This window comes from Diadema antillarum, unplaced genomic scaffold (genome assembly GCF_040938485.1).
Source record: "Diadema antillarum isolate AM-2024a unplaced genomic scaffold, OU_Dant_1.0 seq00000041_RagTag, whole genome shotgun sequence".
In the NCBI taxonomy this organism is placed as follows: Eukaryota; Metazoa; Echinodermata; class Echinoidea; order Diadematoida; family Diadematidae; genus Diadema; species Diadema antillarum.
In genome coordinates this window covers 2467613-2487246 of record NW_027271153.1, presented here as the reverse complement: position 1 = coordinate 2487246, position 19634 = coordinate 2467613, and the positions used below count along the sequence as shown (strand labels likewise).

At 39.0% G+C, this 19634-nt stretch overlaps 1 protein-coding gene across 1 annotated transcript in view; it reads left to right on the top strand.

Moving 5' to 3' along the window:
• LOC139725456 (uncharacterized) overlaps positions 1 to 19352 on the top strand; it is a 36384-nt gene extending 17032 nt beyond the window's left edge. The window contains exons 3-7 of the mRNA XM_071636531.1: positions 9894 to 9950; positions 10942 to 11133; positions 13479 to 13634; positions 17423 to 17459; positions 18511 to 19352. Of these exons, the coding sequence (XP_071492632.1) occupies positions 9894 to 9950; positions 10942 to 11133; positions 13479 to 13634; positions 17423 to 17459; positions 18511 to 19352 (1284 nt within the window). The remainder of the gene's footprint in view (positions 1 to 9893; positions 9951 to 10941; positions 11134 to 13478; positions 13635 to 17422; positions 17460 to 18510) is intronic.
• The last annotated feature ends 282 nt before the right edge of the window (positions 19353 to 19634 follow it).

The window sequence follows — 19634 nt, the reverse complement described above, 5'->3', positions numbered from 1 at the left end:
TCGTTTTAGACCCTTTTTTTTAGACGGCATTCTTATACTGAGCTTAACACTTTCTGTGACCAAGACGCTACTTGCAAAATAATGTCTGACCTTTCAGGATCCCTGCAAATACTACAAAGGGGGTCAATTATTTGAAAGACACTACCCTTCTTTTACAATCCTCCACAAATATAATAATTATCAAGATTGGTAAATCGAGGGGGATGTGCATCATAACTTTGATTTGAAGATGCTCCGGACCAACGTCGCATAGGTATCCACCATCGCACACACAAACACAAAAATACACATAGGCGTACGCACACGCACACACACACACACACACACATACACAGACACATACGCACACACACACACACACACACACACACATACACAGACACATACGCACACACACAGTGAGACACACTTCAGTCAATCAAAGAGCCGCTGTGGCTCAGTGGATAGACACAATCATGAGGTCACTGGTTCAAGTCCCTGGCTGAAATTGTTGCTCCACCATGCACGCCACTTAAAGGGGAAATTCAGTCCAAATATAAGTTAGTCTAGTTATGGGAAAACATATAGGTGGTGCAAGTGAATTCCGTGCCGACAGGGGGCATTCGAAAAGCCACAAATAGCGCCCGTCAGCCACGTGTCAACGAATATGAGCACCAAATCTCATCCGTAATAGTCTACTCCAGTCGAGATTCTTCGCCTGTATGTTTATTTACATAGAGATTAGTGATAAAGCCTTACACACTTCGTTACGGAGATTCTCGAATGTATCCAAACCGGGCCAGCCTTACCACTCCAATAGTGGTATCGCCATTTTACTGGGTCTTCAAATGAAATGAAAAGAAAGGGGGAGGAAACAGCTTGTCTCGTTGCAATCTTTGGTAGATGTAAAACTAGTCAACAGTATAATTTTGATTGAAATCGGATGAAAAAAATAAGGAAGTTATGACATTTTGAAATTTCGCTATTTGGGGGGGAAACAGTTCTTGAACAGTCAATAGGAATATGCAAATGGCAAAGTGAGCATGTCATCCCCTCACAACTTACCATGAAGTTTGTACATACAATTTTGTAAATTTCCAGTTTTTCATTCAAAGGCAGTTATGCCCGAGGCTAAAATCCTCGTATATCTAAGTGATCACTATTCTGAAGTTATTCAACCTGAAATAATATCATGCCTCAGACTTCAATGACAGAAACACTGAATTTTTATTTTACATTTTTTTTTTACACGATAAATGGAAAATTCTGACGGTATGACATGGTTAGCTCACTCATTTGCATATTCATATCCACTGTACAAGAATTGTTTTGCAGAAATTAGCAAAACTTCAAAATGTCATAACTTCCTTATTTTCCATCCAATTTATTCCTTTTTTTATCAGATTAACTTATATTTGGACTGGATTTCCCTTTTAAGCTCTCTGCGTACTTCAGTGGGGAGCTGTCGGTAACGTGGTTACCTGATGCCTACAAACTATTCCTTCCCTGGATGTTGTTCGTTATTCCAAAGGTTCGTTAATCCGAAAGTGAAATAAGATCGTATTCCGAAACGCACAGATTCCGTATAAGTGGATATTGTGTTTGTTTATCTAAAATAGTTTGAAATGGGCCAGTAGGTGTATAATCCCAACATTTGCGGCGGTATTTCGAAGGTTCATTAGTCCCGAAATAAGGTTCGGTATTCCGAATGTTCGTTAATCTGAAAATGAAATAAGATTCGTGTTTTCTAAGGTTTGTTTAAACGAAAATGAAAAAAAAACAAACAAACAAACAAATAAACAAACAGAAAGAAAAAAGTGCGTAGATAAAAAAATCAGAATCACCTGCCAGCGCAACCTTTTTAAACATACTAGCATACTGTCATATAAAGGAAACCAGTATGTGTTTTGTATACTGTGATCTTTTTTTTTCTCATTTGTTCGTTTGTTTTTTTATCAGGTGATTTATGGATATGTGGATTTTGTGGATTTGCTTGTCAGCAGACTCGGCGACAAAATTGGGAGCAAAAAATGTAAGGCCTTTTTTTTTTTTTGCTTGTCAGCCAATTTGGCGTGAGAATTATTCTTTCTTTCTTTCTTTCTTTCTTTTTGGTTGATGCGATGTAAAAACATAATTTCATGGCAATCTAGAATAATGTTGAGCCGCCTCAAGCACAATCCTATTTTTCACGCTGGCAACGCTGATTACGAACCTCATTTCGTTTTCGGATCAACAACCTTTGTATAAACGAACTTTTTTTTTTCGTTTTCGGATCAACGAACCTTTGCGTAAACGAACATTTCTTTTTTCTTCTTTCGATAAATGAACTAACCTCCTTTTCCAGCAGCCATGTAAAACTGATGATAAGTCGCAATGCCATATACCGTTGTGAGTGAAAATGAAAGGCATCGAACGTTAAGATTAGAAAGGGGTCACACTATTCTTTTCTACAACCTGCGAATCCTCATGAACACGTCTCTCACATCTACCAGTACATCACCTCAGTGAGTTAGTAAAAATCTGGAAAGTTTTGTGATTTAATAATGTTCCACATTAAAGAGAAACTTGACACCATGTCACCGCGACAACTCCTCAATACTTCACGGGCTCTCCAACGTTTATATCAGATTGACTCTTTCAATGGGGGAATTGTGTGGTGTTCGATATTAAAGGGAACTCGATATCCTTCCTCCTGGAGAAATAATAAAAAAAAATGACGTTGTCGCCATAATGCCGACGTCTGTCACCATGGTAACTGCACGACGATGCGTTTACAGCATCCTCATGTAATATAGAAAGACGTCTCCATGTACCGTCGAGGCATGTCTCCCTTCTTTTATTCCTGATATGTAAATCATTCAAGGATTCGTCAGGAAAGAAAAAAATACATATATCAAATTCGAATTTGAATTCTTTTTTTTCCCTGTCATGCATCAGATGACAATTTGAGTGGAAATCGTAAAAATAAAATGGCAAACTTGATCTCGCACGTTAAACCACTGGACAGTTGCTGGTATTTAATATTGTTGTTGTTGTTTTTTAGAAGAAATGGTTGAAAATGACTGAGCTGCAGACCATAATCAACATACGATACCTTTCTCTAGCGGACCCAGTTCATCCATTCATGGCCTAAAAACCCCAGCGGAGGTCAGAAATACCCCATTGAGGAATGCCGTGAGTTAGAGTTTCCCTGGGTGCCCCGGCATCAGACATTCAATTCGAAAGAACAAAGCCTAATCTTGGCTGAGCTTTGCTCTGATCTTCTCTCCTCCTTGACGCGAGGGTCTCGTGTGCTCGTGGCTCTCTGCAACCGGAGTTCGAGTCTTGATTAATTCTTCTTCGAGCGTCTATTCAAGAACTTCCTCATAACTGGGACTTCTTCATGTATCTCATTTTTCTTCCCCAAACGCAAGGAGCTTCATTTCGCTAATTTCATCATCGCCATCATTAAACATGCAGTTTGTACGATAATTCCGCTTTCGCAGCATAGATATACTTCACACATTATTTTGTAACAGCTACTTAAAGGGAACTGCCAGGCGACGATTTTTTTTTTCTTCTCATTTTTTTTTTTGCTTTATAAACGCATGATAATGAAGGTATCTATAACGGTTACAGCTCGTTGTTCCGAAGATTCGTTATTCCGAAGGTTCATTGTTCCGAATTTCATTTTCGGATTAACGAATCTTCGGAATTCCGAACCTTCGGAATAACGCCACAAATTTTCGGATTAACGAATCCTTTTTCATTTTCGGATTTACGAACCTCTAGGTATAGGGACTTGCGTGTTTCGGATCAACGAACCTTCGGAATAACGAACCTTCGGAATAGCGAACTTTCGGAATAACGAACAGCACCCTCTATAACATGGCTATGATTTCTGTGAAGAGAGAAACCAAGAAATAATTAACGGCGTTTACGAAATTTCGAGTTTATAAGTTCCCTGCCTTTCGTCTGTTTGTGCGTTTTAATCATGCGCATTTTTAATTATAGGTCTACTGTATCAGAATGCATACACGTATATAGAGTAGATGTAAACTAGCTGTATCATCACGCAGGCACGCGCGATGGTTGCGACTTGATGCATGCAGTGCCCTGATTACTTTGGGCGATGAATGTAGTAATAGCGTCAACCCGGCAAACTAGGCAAAAGAGTGCATAAGTGTATTGTCCTTATTCTTGAGTATAGGGAGATGTTTTTTCTTAAGGCGAAAGGAATTGTGATATATGTTTATGCATGTTGTATCTGTCGTTGACAGATACACCCCAACCACCATCACTTTAAAGGATGCCGCCGGTCAAAGACTTTGTTTTCGTCATCATAATGACAAAATATCAAAGTCCTTGCCTGGCAGGTTCCTTTTAAGTTCTTTCCGATGGATGTCCGTCCTTGAGGCAGGAAGACAATTTTTCAAGCCCTGTCAGTGTTCACGCAATTTCCACTTGAATAATGAAGGCTTTTCGTTCCCTGATTATGTCTTGCCACATTGCAGTTCAAACTAATTCGGACCATATTAGTGAAACTCAGATTCATTTTGAAAACAGCCTCGAGATAGATTTGTGGTTTCTTGTAAATCCTCCATGCTACGCTCAATTGATGAATTGTGACATTACTGATTAAATGGTATGAATATAAATTTGCTGCGTGATGTGTAGTCCTAAGTATAGGTTCCCACTAGCCTTAAAAATTATCTTTGAAAATCCGAAATAATAGCACAATCATTTATCCATCCATCCATTAATATATCTATCTATCTATTTATCTATCTGTCTATCTATCTATCTATCTATCTATCTATCTATCTATCTATCGCTATCTATCTACCTCTATCTACCTATCTATCTATATATTTATCTATCTATCTATCTATCGACCTATCTATCTATCTATCTATCTTTCTATCTATCTATCTATCTATCTTTCTATCTATCTACTAGTACCCATCTATCTATCTATCTATCTATCTATCTATCTATCTATCTATCTACCTCTGTCTATCTATCTATTTATCCTATCTATCTATCTATCTATCTATCTATCTATCTATTTATCTATATCTACCTACCTATCTATATTTATCTATCTATCTATCTATCTATCTATCTATCTATCTATCTATCGATCTATCTACCTATCTATCTATCTATCTATCTATCTACAAGTATATTGGAATGTTCACAATAAATGAAGTGGCTGTGTTTTAGGAAGCAAAGCGACAAGGGGGGGGGGGGTCTAGAAGGAGAATATTCCTCCTTTCCTGGATTGTTACAATACATTATGGGCATATTCATATCGCAGAATTCAGTTTTGTTGGCCCAGTTTCAGGTACAATTTTTAAGACAAGGAGTTGCGGTGTAAAATTATGCATTCAAAACTGTGTTCGTAACTCTACAAGCTCATTTTGAGCCTTACGCATGATAACTACATGGTTTCTCGTTGCATGGTTTGTGTTTGCCCAACAATGAATATCATCATAAATTGTACTTTCTGTCTACCCCCGCTTCTAGGAAGTATTCTGTCATCATTCATATTCATGATGACATAGGATGGAGCGTCGCGTCTTCTGATAACAGCTCCCATTTGTCCTTGCTCTGTCGTTCTTGGTAAGGCTACACAATCCCAATAACGTACCTGTATTCATTTCCTAACGAGCTCATCCTCATTTCACCGTAGACATGATAGATAAAGAAGCCTTTTCAAGAGAGAGAGAGCAGATGTAGAACCTTCAAACCATTGCTCTCTTTCTCTTCTAAAGTTCTGGCCATGCGATAGTTGATCGATATCCCGCATCTGGATGCCACGATTTCGCGTTTATGTCTTCCTCCTTTTTTTTTCCTCTTTTGTTTTTTGCCCGCAATGGCGCCCCCTTGGGTCTCATCATTGTAACGTATCCATGACGATGTTTGCCGCGAACACGAACGCCGTTTTCGATTTGCCGATGGAGTCAGGACGACACCCAACTCCTTGTGCCTGCAGCGAGCTCGATCTCAAGAGTGCAGCTTTGATTAAAATTCGTCAACCCACGACATTCGCTACTTTGCCTTCGTTTCCTCCTCCTCCTCTCTCTCCTTCTCTCCTTCTCCTTCTCTCTCTCTCTCTGTTTCTGTCTGTCTGTTTCTCATCCTCTCTCTTCATCCCGTCCTGTTTATGGGAGACATTTCATATCCACAAATACTTTTCGAAACGGGAAATACTTCGGAGCATAAGGAAGGGCGAAGCCGTGCCTCTTATAATATACTCATTGCCTGAAGTGTTTATCTTGCGCAGGCCAGGCGCAAATCTCTCTACGATAATAAGCGATGCGAAAAGTGAGAGTGGCTACTTCTTTTCTCTTTTTTTTTTTCCCTGAGGAAGGTTTATCAGCCACTTTGTTATTGTGATATTCATTGTATTACACCCCTCCACCTCCAACAAGGTGAACAGGAGAGAATGTGATCCGGCTTAACTCTTTGCATGCCAGGCATACTACTTCCCTTCAATTTCAATTCATTTGATATGTATTTAGTACAATAATTTGTTTCCGTTCGGTAAACAATGTTATGTTTCAGAGAGAGAGAGAGAGAGAGAGAGCACGCAATATATTTATGCGCATTAGTCACAGAAGAAAGAAAGAAAGAATGGAATAATAATACCGTCCATAATACTGCACCGTCGATTCAAAGTTAGAGAAAGATGCAATAAACATATAAACATCAGAAAACCACAACGTACTCGCTTGTACCAATCACATTCATTCTAAATGCAGTTGGGGCCTCGTCGCTGATAAAAAAAATAATAACCAGCAATTGAAGTTGTATAACTCTCTTTGAGTCAGTGGTTAAATCGACAGTGTTTAGATGTCTTCGCTGTGTATTCATAGTATTCAAACCACCAAGGCACAAGGACCAAGCAGGCTACTTTGCTATTCTCGTCCATGTTCGTGAGTGTATAGTACTTCCGCAGGAGTCCTTCACCAAACCACGGGTCAACTACGATGGACTGCTCCCCCACCGATCCGTATGTGGAATGAGGTATTTATGAGCTGACTAGACTGTTAGTCTTCAATCCCGTCAGGACTAACCTGCGTAACAGTATTTTGGTCGACAGGAAGTATAGTAGAGCTAAATTCGTCATACCTAATATTTTAATTTCAATAAACTAGTGAGCCGGCAGAAAGATCCCAACGAAACAATCGTCATTTCGTTGCGTTTGTATTGTTGCCGTATGTTAATGCGACATGCTCTTCAATCAGAGAACCTATCACGATGTTCTACCATACCAAAAATGTCCCACTATCATGTGTATTTAATCGATGACTGGTATTTGACTAACCCATATAATATTCAGCTATGACTCACCTGGTTTTCCTTAAGAAGTGCAAGTAAACAGGAGACGCGAAAGCTATGTTTTTCAAGAGGCAGACTCTTCAGACGATCCACATCGAATTTCGCCAGAAGACACTTCAGATATATCCCAGATGTATAGACAAAATGTTCGTCTCCATGGTGACTAAGTCACGGTGACAGACGGAACTACTATAGCCAGAGGCTTGATCGATCTCGGGCTCAACTTCGATTAATGCAGCGGTCTCTCGACGCTTCTTAACCCTGATGTCCATCCATTTTGCTCTTTCTTCCCCTAGCCCCCCCCCCTCTTTCTTTTAATAAGTCCATAATGTTCAACAACTGCGCTGAAAGCAAAATGGCTCTCAAGTGTCCTAGAAAGCAATGTAAAACGCACACGCACACACACGCGCACAAGCACACTCGAGTGCGCTCATGATACACGCACAATGATAAATTGACAAAAAGGGACGAAGTGACGCAAATGTTTTGACTTGTATTCTCTATGTTTTGTTGGTTGAATAATGAAATATTTTCCCTGTCCTATCCATCTCTTGCATTTCTGCACAATTTTGCTTTGATGTAATTCAACGATTTTTCACTTCACTCTTCTATCTGTTGAATGCCTTTGCTTTTTATTCTTCTCCCTCTTTTCCTTCTTATCTCTAAATTATCAGTGATAGTACTTGTACCAAAATGGACAATCCTTCGAAGAGACTTTAAAACTATTGAAATTATTATCGTTATTACAAATACCACTATCTAATACCGTGTCTACTTCTAAATTTTTATTTCCCCTGTGATATGCTGCTTCCACTGCTACTTAAACTAAGCATCACAACAACACTGTGACATTAGTGTACAATTGCTCCTACTATAGTGTTCTCCCTTTTCCTTCTTCTTTTAAGTCTGTTAGAACAAGAAGGAATCTACTACTGCTGCTGCCGATACTTCTACTTCTACTACTTATGCGTTCTTAATCAAGATATATTCTCACTTTCTAGAGTATAGATTTCTTGTTGTCTTTTGATTCCCATTTTGGTAAAATATCTGTTAAAGTCTCTCATATTTCCCAGGATATATATTTTGTGGGGGGGGGGGGGGAAGTTGAATGAACGGCGTAATGCCTTTGAAAAAAAAAAACTTTGTACGGAGACCGCTGCCAAGACAACGCGGGAAATCTCGCTAAGTAGGTCACGACCACTTGAAACAAACTCGCGCAGTACTCCAAGCTCTGTAGATTCCTACTTGCCGGACTGGGGTATGATGAAATTAGCTCCCCGGATATCCGCACAAGAAAAATGATGTCGCATGCAAGCAAGGGAGAGTAAACTGTGTGTACGTGTGTGCGTGCGTGTATATGCGTGCGTGCGTGTACTTGAGAGAGCCTTGTGGTATGATGGAGGCATTTCATGACCACACTTTCTGCTTTTCGTAGTTTATGGTGGATAAACATTATATAGTTGAGCACGGCAGTGTGTGTGCGTGTGTGCGTCTCACCGTGTCTGTCCCTTTTTTGATGAGAGAGAGAGAGAGAGAGAGAGAGAGAAAGACAGAGACAGACAGACAGACAAACAGACAGAAAGAGAGGTAGTATGCGGGAAGGAAAGATTAAAGGGGCTTTATAGACAGAACAGTCAAATAAGGAGAGACAGAGAAGGAGAGAAAGAGATAGAGAAGGAAAGATAAATCATATTGTCGAGTAATACGCTAAATTAATTTGCTTTGCATTGAATCTGTCCGTTTATACTACTTTCAAGACGGATAAGGACTTGAGAGATGGGAAAGAATATTGACAGAAGAAAATATTCATCGAGTAAAAGAAAAGCGAATCACATTATAATTTTTATCGATTCTGTCATATCTGTCCTATCATATTCTAACAACTAATTTAGTCAAAGTGTAAGAAATATAATCCGTCTCATGATATTTAATAGTGTGACTATCATAATTACTTTTATATATATATATCACATTTATCTCCTTTAGTGTTTGTATAAGCTCGTACGCCTGTCACCCTGTAATCAAAATGACTTATGTAAGGCATGACCACCGGTTGTCATTTCTAATCTTTGTTAAGATGACAACACTCTCTTGTTGAATTTTAATAGCAATTATTGTGCAAAAGAAGCCTTTTCTATGTCAGCTAAGGACTTTTGACAGGTGTACAATGCTACTGATTTTTCTGTGCCAACAGACACTGAAGGCAGACAAAGGGTTGAAATATGTCTTTCCCTAGTTTTTTATACATCTTTAGAAAATATTTCTAGAATTATGTCTTGCAAATTTTTTAAGAAAATGATTTTGTTGCAATGAAATTTTACTCTCATTTCAAAATCATCACTGTGTTTCTTTGCTTCTACTAAAATAAAAGATTGTTTGAGACAAGAAGAGGTACGACAAATTTCAAGCGAAACAAAAAACATAATTTCATAAGCAGTGGGTGTATTTCCCTTGATTGCATCAAAAAGCAGCCAAACGAGGGGAGATTTTTACCTTTCAGAAAGAAATAAGATATGAATATATGAAAATTTGTTTTGATACGTTTCATAATTCTCATTTCTATGTAAATTACCTCCATTTTATTTCAGCTATTTCTGGTTGCTGGGATCCTGGGAGTTAAGTCAGCTACACAGAGGAAAAAGATCGTAAGTGCATAGCATCGTGTAATTGGAGCGGTCATAAACCTTGATGATGGTGGATTTTGTATAACTGTATTGCTGTCGAATATTCAGCAGATAATATTGTATTAAGATATCATCTCTATCTACTTTCAATAATTATTTTTCTCAACTGTTTGTAAAAATCATACGTCTCTTTCTATAATTGTGTAATCTTTATGTGCATCTAAGCCATGTATATTTATACATTAATATTTATGTATACAATATAATTATGTTGAGTTACATTCAATCTACCCAACAGAATCACGAACTTAGTGACTTTAATAAATTCGTCTACCGAAGATATGAAATTAGTTTCGAATTATATGAAACTTGACACGAATAGTATCCATGTCAAAATGAATTTGTTGCCAGCACTCATCGAGAAACGTCATAACCGCCAGAATGAAACATGATACGAAGGATATAGATAAAGAGTTCTCTACACACATACGTATTATACATGTGACAACTGGGAGGGGACGCGGCTAGTAGCGAGAGAGAGAGAGGTAAGTCCTAATCAGGCGTATCAGAGAGGTCATCTGGATAAAGAGAACCCCTACAACATGCACCGGGAGGGGAGGGGAGGGGAGGGGGGAAGCACACCAACTGTCTGACATTTCCGATGCGCTATCACCGGATGTAACAACTAGGTGATTGCTAATCGGCGCCAAATCATCAGTTGCGGATAAGCCATGGTTTGAGAAAGATGACAGCCCGTCGTCGAATCTGTCACAGGTAAATACAACCATTGGATGTGTTCAGAGAACTTTTTATCTGAAATATTTACCATTCTTATGAAGTTATTTCGCAATGAAACAAAGGATGTTTGAAAAGAAAGTCATCATTTATGTAAATCACACAGAGGCAAATCTATTTGGTGCTACTGTGAGAACGTCATACGTAATCATACAGTTGAACGACAAAAGCACAGCCACATACAATAGTAGCTTCCGTCTTTCCATATCTACTTTAGATCATACCGTATATGGTAATGTGCATGCTCAGCGCGGTGGTGGCGGGCTTTGGGTTCATGTACCGTATGAGTTACGCCATCTGCCAGAGCTGGGCGTGTCACCATCCTCGCGTGTTCTCAGCGCGGCCGGTCGATGACCCCTTTCTCGTCACTATTATCAACGGCGACCCCTACGGATTCACCAGAAATTGCGTAAGTTGTTACTTTCACTATCTTCCTCTACTTCCTCCTTCCCCTACTCTTCCAAATCTTCTTATTCTTCCTCCCCTTCCTCTTCCATTTCCTCCCAAGCTTCCCCTACATCTCCCTTCTGCCTCAACCATCCTACTTTTCTCTACCTCCTCATCTTCCTCATCTCATCCTCCTCCTCCTCCTCCTAACTCTCCGTTTTTATCGTAATCCTCTTCCTCCCCTCCCCTCCCCCTGAACTGTGCTCCTCTTCCGCCTCAACGTAATTTTGAAGTAAATGTGACGCGCAGGCTTGGAATAACAGTTTTAAAAAAACTGGAACACATCCGGACGATAATAATTACTTTATGATAACCACTGAGCCATATTGTAGCCTAAGGGGATAACTTGTTTTCCCTTTTCCCCTCATACACTCCTTCTCTTCCACCACTTAATTGTAGGTAAACATGCATGCGTATAGCATTTGCTTCAAATTACGTTCAGTCAAGTCTGAAATGTGTCCAGACGGCAACATTTGGTTTTAATCAATAACGGTCAGGTCACGTGGTGTTTTCGCTGGGCGCGACGAATGCGGGAGGAATGTTGCTTTATCACCCCCAGTGAAAATAAACAGTGAAAAGAAGGGGGTTCGCTCGCTGACTTGCCTGTCCATTCCTCACGAGGAAACTAGGTTGATATTAATGAACCATGTTGAGGTAACGCATCCACGTATGTCTGTCGCGCTTACGATGCATTTTTATTCTTTCTATTCTTTGTTGTTTTATCTCTCTGTGAAATGTCAACCAATTCTCTTACTATTTCTATCCGTCCCTTACTCTACTTGTTCATCCTCCTCGGTGATGTCATAAAGGCAAATGCATTTATTGTCCATTGTTTTCCTTTTACTCGTTTTTTTTTCTCTCTGTCGCTATATACATTAAGGGGATTGTATAGTTTTGGTTGAGACCTAATTTCAGGTTTCTAACATTTTTTGGTGAGATGATGAGAAACCTCTTATGAAATAAGAAAGAGAATGTAATTCAATGAGGAATTAAACGTTTATTTGACGAAAATTGGTTTTGAAATGGCTGAGATATCCATAACAAAGCGATTCTAATAAGTGTGGGACCCACACTTTATTACCATTGCTTTGTTTTACTTTGTTTTTGGAATGTTTCAGTCATTCCAAACCCGATTTTAATTCAATAAACTTGGAAGTCCTCTTAAAGTGGTATGCTCTGTACTATTTCATAAGTGTTTTCTTGGTATCTCGCAAAAAGTAAAAAGCCCAATTCTCATCTCCACCAATACTGTACCATCCCTTTAAGCAAAGGTAGCCTTTCAAAATAAAAGACAATCCCAATAAGAATTAGGTTGTGTTGCTAGGTACATCTTGGACTTAATAAGTTCTTTCATCTCTCAATACTACTAGTTCAGAGGTGCCAGTCATTTTCAGTACCCTTCACTGTTGCTCATTTTACGTATCATTCTCCCGATACATTTTTACATTCTTACTGTGATGTTTGTCTGCTCCTGCTTCTATTCTTATATTGCCACATATATTGATATGATATGAATAAAATAAGTAAGCTATAATCAATTTTCTTAATTGAAAAAGAGAGTTTAGTTATCATTATCTGTGTTTTTGCATGGAATGAATCTCGAGTAATCTTAACGTTTTTTTTTTTAGCTCAAAGTATCTTCCCCATAATTGGACCCCTTACCAGTACCGCGCAAGTTTTCCGTACTTTTATAATTCAGATTCTTTTCTTTTATGTTTGCCTTTGTCTGCCGGATATGGATTGTGGCTTCGCCAAGTTTGGTAACATTGTACACAGTCATTGATTTAAATCGGTCTTTTTCTGCCTGGTTTACGAGATATCGCAGTCTGCCCTAAATCCATGCATAAAGTGCCGAGTTGACGAATTCGATTTATACGGGAGACTGGCTATTAAAGTACGAGAAAAGGCGAAAAGGGGGAGGAGGGGAAAAAGAGAGTTGGGGGGGGGGTGAATGGGAGGAAGACAGAGGAAAGGAAAGGATTCTACGAGTACGATACACTGCGAGGAAGAGAAAAATAGCAAGAAGAGAATGTTATTATATTGTGTTATATGCAAGCCTTCTGGCATTTTGATTTAGTGCCCTCGCTAATCACCGCCATGATGTCCTGTATATTTTGACTCTTTTATTGTTTTTAAATTGACTGTCATCATGACATAGTTTCAGGATTTCTGTTTTCCTCGCTAATCACATGATGTCCTGTATATTTTGATGCTTTTATTGTTTTTAAATTGACTGTCATCATGACATAGTTTCAGGATTTCTGTTTTTATTGTCGTTGTCGTTGCTGTTGTTGTTGTTGGTTTCAGACAACTTCTATCATCGTCAACGGCATAATTTCGACCGTGTTCTTTTGCCACTTTGTGGCAGCCATCACCGGGTCTGTTGTGGCGTGCTGCGGCGGCATCTGTTGCAACAAGCCGCAGGTCTTCGTGCCCAAATCCATTCTTCTCTCGGAGTCCGAGGTAAGAAGTTGCCCATGTCGTAAGTTATGAATATGCATGAGCAGGTGCGTTCTTACGCGCGTTTCATAGTCTATCGATCCCTGCCTTGTTCCCTTCTCATCGGGAGAGAAAACTCGTACATCATGAAAGAGGCTAAAAAAGGGGCAAGTTTCGTTGAATAGCCGTTTAAGTGTAAGCCATTCTACTCTAATGCTTGTTTCTAAAGTTTCAGTAGCTTTTCTCCCAATTTCCTATTATTGTCAAAAACAATTTGTCCTCTAGGACATTGTTTAAATTGATTGTAATATACTACGAAGAATACAGCTATATATATATTGCATGTATTATGTTTTCTTGTTGATGAAATCATATTATTTATGAAATCATGGAATCAATCAATCAAACAAACAAACAAACAAACAAACGAACGATACTTTAAATATCATAAAAGTAGACGAGCAATCAGCAACGACACAAAATTTTAAGGTACACCGACTAATCATGAGGTCTTGTTTGTTATGAAGAAAGAAAAATAAAATGTCTCCTTAAAATGTTCCGAAACTGCATATAATCGAAAACCACGCAGCATGCCAACTAATTATCTGGTTACACACTAATCGTTTAGTATTACATGACACTTACTTCACGTCAGTATTGATAAACCTCTTCATCTTAAAAAAGCGTCTGAAAGGAACATATTGCCCTTTTCGAATTTTAGACAAATGTAATAAGAAATGATTAATTATATTTGCAGGAATTATTCACATATGATAACAGGAAATCTTCCAACGTAAACCATTAGAGCAAGTGCTTCATGAGCGCAGTCGTTTGCCTTTATTCATTTCTGGAAAGACGCGAGCTCTCTGAGTTGCGCATAATCAAGTAACATTGAGCATGGTACCCAATGTCTCGATGTCAATAAAATCTTAATTAAATGATGTGCAATTTTGATAAACCAGGGCTGACACTGCCTCCCATCGCATACTTGATAACGATAACCGTTCTTCTTGTGAAGCATTTTCTCTTCTTTTTTTTTTTCGTTCAGTTAAAGCACTATAATAAAGCAGCATGTTTATGGCAGATTGTATAGAATGAAGTTTGATCAGGAATAAGTCAATCAAATTTTATTAGGAAAATAAAGCATTTCGTTATAAATTCAATAAAAGATTTTAAAAAACCCTGCAGTGGACCATTAGAAGTGCCATTCACGTAGATGCATATTAACTTGCATTTTCGACAAGACCTGTCCGTCTTTCCTTCTCTTACCTTCGAGCTATAAGTGAACATGTATGCACGGCACTTGCACTGTAATGGGTGAAGTGCAATCACCCTTAGGCAGCTTAGTTAGTTCCTTGATTTAAAAAAAAAAATCTTCATTAGTAATATGAAAACTTGATAGAGCTTTACATACACATGCCCTGTTGTCTAGCATAAAATTAACATCAACCACATTCATGTTTGACGTTGCTGAAGCCGGCTAGGACCATTCTTTACCTTAGTATCTATAGATTAGGACGTTTTAGTGCTACTACCTCTACCTCTACTGCTACTGCTGCTACTACTACTAATACCACTACTATTACCTTCACTACTGCTACTACTTTACTGTACTTCCTCTACTCATAGTGACTGCTGCTACATCACTGTTACTTCTACTAGTAGAACTTCTTATACTGCAAAAGCTACTTCTACTTTAACTACTTTTGCTTCTGGTAAGGTTGTATTTCATATTTCTCTATGACTCGCTCTGTGTACGTTTTGTCAAATTTTTGATTTCCTTTGAATTTCCTTTGAATTTTATTCATTCTTATCAAAAGTTAATTAGACCTACAGCAATTCCACCTCTCACTGTGACATTGCTGACAGTCATTGATCTAGATGCTGACAGTCTGAGAGACTAACCAAACCCATAGACATAACCGTAGGCATAACTATAACCATATTCATAACCATAACCATAATCATAACCATAACCATAACCATAACCATAACCATAACCATAACCACAACCATAATTATAGGCCCTGACGATAACCCATAATCGTAACCAACCATAACTATAACCTTGATGATAACCCTGACCATGAACATATCATAATCATAATCATCATAATCATAATCATAATTATAATTATAATCATAATCATAATCATAATCATAATCATAATCATAATCATAATCATCATTACCATTGAATGAAAGAAAGATAATGATTATGATACTGCTCTACTACATGTACCACTACCATCACAGCAAGTGCAATTATTAGTGCAATTTCTACAAGTACCTGCACTGCCCCCAACCCCACCCCCAACCCAACCCACTTCAGTTCAAGGGCAGAGTACTTCAAAAGGCGGTGACGTCCGAATCGTTGACGCTCGAACGCGTGCTATCAGGCAGGAAGCGACCTCTCGAATGGTCAGGACTGAAACACGACACGTGGCATTACATATCCTGGCCTCTCTTTCTCGGGTTGTCCGTTCCAGCAACCACTTCTTAACCCCGACGAAGAGACAGACAAGCAGGCAGACAGACAGACATACTGACAGACAGACAAAGACAAAGACAAAAACAAGCTCATATTCACACACAGACACAAACACACAAATCCCCAAGTGATTGTGCGTGGCTCTCCAGAAACATGTTTATCTCACGTCTGTACGCTACCTTATGTTCTTAATTTTTTTTTCGGTTTTCGAGTTTGTTTCGTTCTTGTTCATTCGATCTGTTTTTAATGCTATGAAATATATTTTACCCGTTTAATACAACCGTAACGGTATTTTGTGTATTGTGAAAAGAAAGACGGTAGCCATAGCAACAAATGCGTCACATAATTCATGACAATGATGTATAAAATTCCGTGACAATCATGTCAAAGGTTATAGCGTGCCTCCACCATCAACGTCACCACGCCAGAGCATTGTAGGAATCATATTAAAATCCAAATGGGGAAGCAAAACCTGAGGCCTGGAAAAAGGAAAACTGGGAGTTGGAGAAAGCAAGAAAGAGAGAGAGAGAGAAAAAAAAAGAGACAGTATGGAAGCAAGGAATGGCTCCACATGCGAAAGCACGGACGTGTGAACATGAATAAATATAAACAGAAATCATATACAGCGGTATATGTCCTTACATTAATGTGTGCTGGGAGATACGACGGTAAATAGATGGAATGAAAAAAAGACAGAAAGAAAGAGAAAGACAGAAAGATAAATAGATATATGGATGGATAGAAAAAGAGATAGATAGATATATAGAAATAGATAGATAGATAGATAGATAGATGGATAGAAAAAGAGATAGTGAGAGAGGGGGATTGTTGCTAAAACTACCAACTTTCGCGATAATGAATATAGATTATGGACCGAAAATGAATTGATATTATACTCTCTAATCAAGATAAAAGGTGGTGGTTTGTAATATGACTAAGGACCATCCAGTCGATGTTGGCTTTTTTTTTGTTCAAGCCATTCGAAGTTTTCAACGTCTGCTCACTGGACGTGACACAGTTGTGTCTTATAAGTTGTAGAATTTAAAAAAGAAGAAGTGAAGTCTGGATCTTAGTGTCGTCAAATATCAGCCGCAGGTTTAAGGATTTAGAAAGATACTTCCAACCTCTTTTTTTTCAAGCATTTTGTGTATTTTTCTTTCATTGGGGTTTACGGTATGAAAAACACAGCTATATCCTAAAAATATTTTTTAGTTACATGACATTTCCAACGATGGAACGGCATGTCAAATTCTCAATTAATTCCCTTCTCCATTTTTTTGTTTTCTTTTCCTTCCCTTCTCCAATTTGTGTTCATTTTCAGGCTGTACAGAATAGAGGGCGCTCTCCAGTTATCAGAGGTAAGAGGATTGGGAACCCCAACGCTGAGAATAAAGAATGTACCATCACATTTAGAGAACACGGTGTAGAAATTAACACTTTGTAAAAGTAATGCAGAGTTAGCAGAAATACTACTCCAGAAAAAAAAAGACGAAAAGATACGATATTTGACTAGACTTATTTGAAAGAATTTTATCATTTATTCTGAAATCTTAATTAACATATTCCTCTTCATGGTCACGTGAATTACGTAAATATTGCGCGAAAGCAGGAAAGTGTATTCAAAGAATAAAGATCCAATGTTCGCTTTCCTGAAATGTCGATTATATATTAGATAACAGATGAGATATTAAATAAGAGTTACCTCCTAAGCTGGAGATGGGGGGGGGGGGTGGGTATCATCTTCCGATTGCTGATTACTGTCTCTTGAAGGAGCTGGATATGATGTAATTTGATTCTTTTTTACTTTGTTATTTATTGGAATGGGAACTTTGTGGAGTGGGAGTGGAAGGTGATGTTTGCGTAATCTGACTCCTAAGCAATGCGCAAGGTGGAAGCAATATCCCTAGCGATGGAGCCACAAGTGGCAGGCTATATGGAAATCTTCAGGAGGAAGAGCCGAATGGCTGAGACGAGCCATCGATACTTCATTTTATTTAATTCTGTTATTTTTTTTAAGATGACATTACCAGGCGATTATTGATTATTTCAGTGTTACAATTTACTGCAAAGTGAGCAGCGAGGTCCGAACAAGACCGACAAATTGACAGACCGTCATTATCAATCACAAACGTACTTTATAATCTACAGTTAATGTCATACCCACTAATTTGTTGGTGATGACAAAGAGCGTTTCATTGTATGAAGCTCTCAAGATTTATAAAACTTCACAGAGTAGTTCTATATATATGATGCTGGGAACAGCGTCAAGAAGTTGCCTTTTTTAAAGAAGGAAAGGTCTACAGGAAGACCGAGGAAAAGTTGTTAATGTTTAGCAATACCATTAATATGCGCAAGTTATTTAAAGTTACCGAAATGGTTTTAATTTTTATATTTGATGTATACATTCAGGAAGAACCAGTGTCAGAGTTTTACCGCCACCAGCATACAAGGGACTCCCGAGCAAGAAGGTCAGCTTCAACTGCAAGAACGGTCCGCTCATACCATCCGAGCAAAGGGCAGCCGAGCGAACTCCAGTGGACCGGAGTCCGGTGGAAAGAAGAAGATCCGTGGAGCGAAGACCAGTGGAGCAGGATGAGCTGGAGAGGGGTGTGGCGGAGACGGGCGTGGTCGAGCGGAGACCAGCAGATCGGAATTCGAGGGAGCGCAGCCTCCTGGAGCGAAATCGGGATGTGCGGAGTACGATGGAAGGAAACCCGGTCGGCAGGAATCCATTTGCTCGTGTCGTGATGACACGGAGTCCGGTGAGACGAAATCTGGTGGCGGCGCGAAGTCAGTCGCAGCAATGCCCAGAGAAGCAGACGCCGGTGGAAACGAATGCAACAGAGGAGAACTCGGCCGAAAGAAATTTGTCGGAGCATAGTCCTGAAATCCCAGTGGAATTGACTCGAACTGAAACAAACCCATCGGGAGAAACTCAGGCAGGGATAGATTTTTCAGGACAAAGTCCAGTGCAGAAATCTCCATTGGAAGAGAATCCAAAAATGAACAACTCATCGGAGCTAAATCTCCCTGGACGCAGTTCGTCGGAGCATTGTCTCGTGGCGCAGAATCCGATGAAATTGAGTCTAGCAGAGACAAATCAAATGGATAAAAATGTAGACCAGCAAGGTCCGTCGAGTTCAAGTCCTAAGGAGTCAGATTCCATGGCTTTTTGTCAAGCAGAGTTAACACTAGTGGAAGCGAGAGCAATTGCAGAGGAAAGTGTAACGAATCAAAGATTGGTGGAATAATCTCAAGACGGGGCAACTATGTAGTGATAAGTCGAGGCGTTGTCAGTTGTTGGTCATCAGCATTGACTGGACTCAAAGATGACCGTGATCTTTGTTCAGATTTTTATTCGGATGAATTTCAAACTAACAGTCGCGACCATTATGACTGAATTGTGTTGGGGAGGCCATTGATCTTTTCATGATACGGATGATGAAAATAGGTGCAAATGTTTTATCACACTTGTTGTCATTATACGGGCCATAAAAAGACAAATTTGGAGTGCTTGATAACCCTCATTTCAT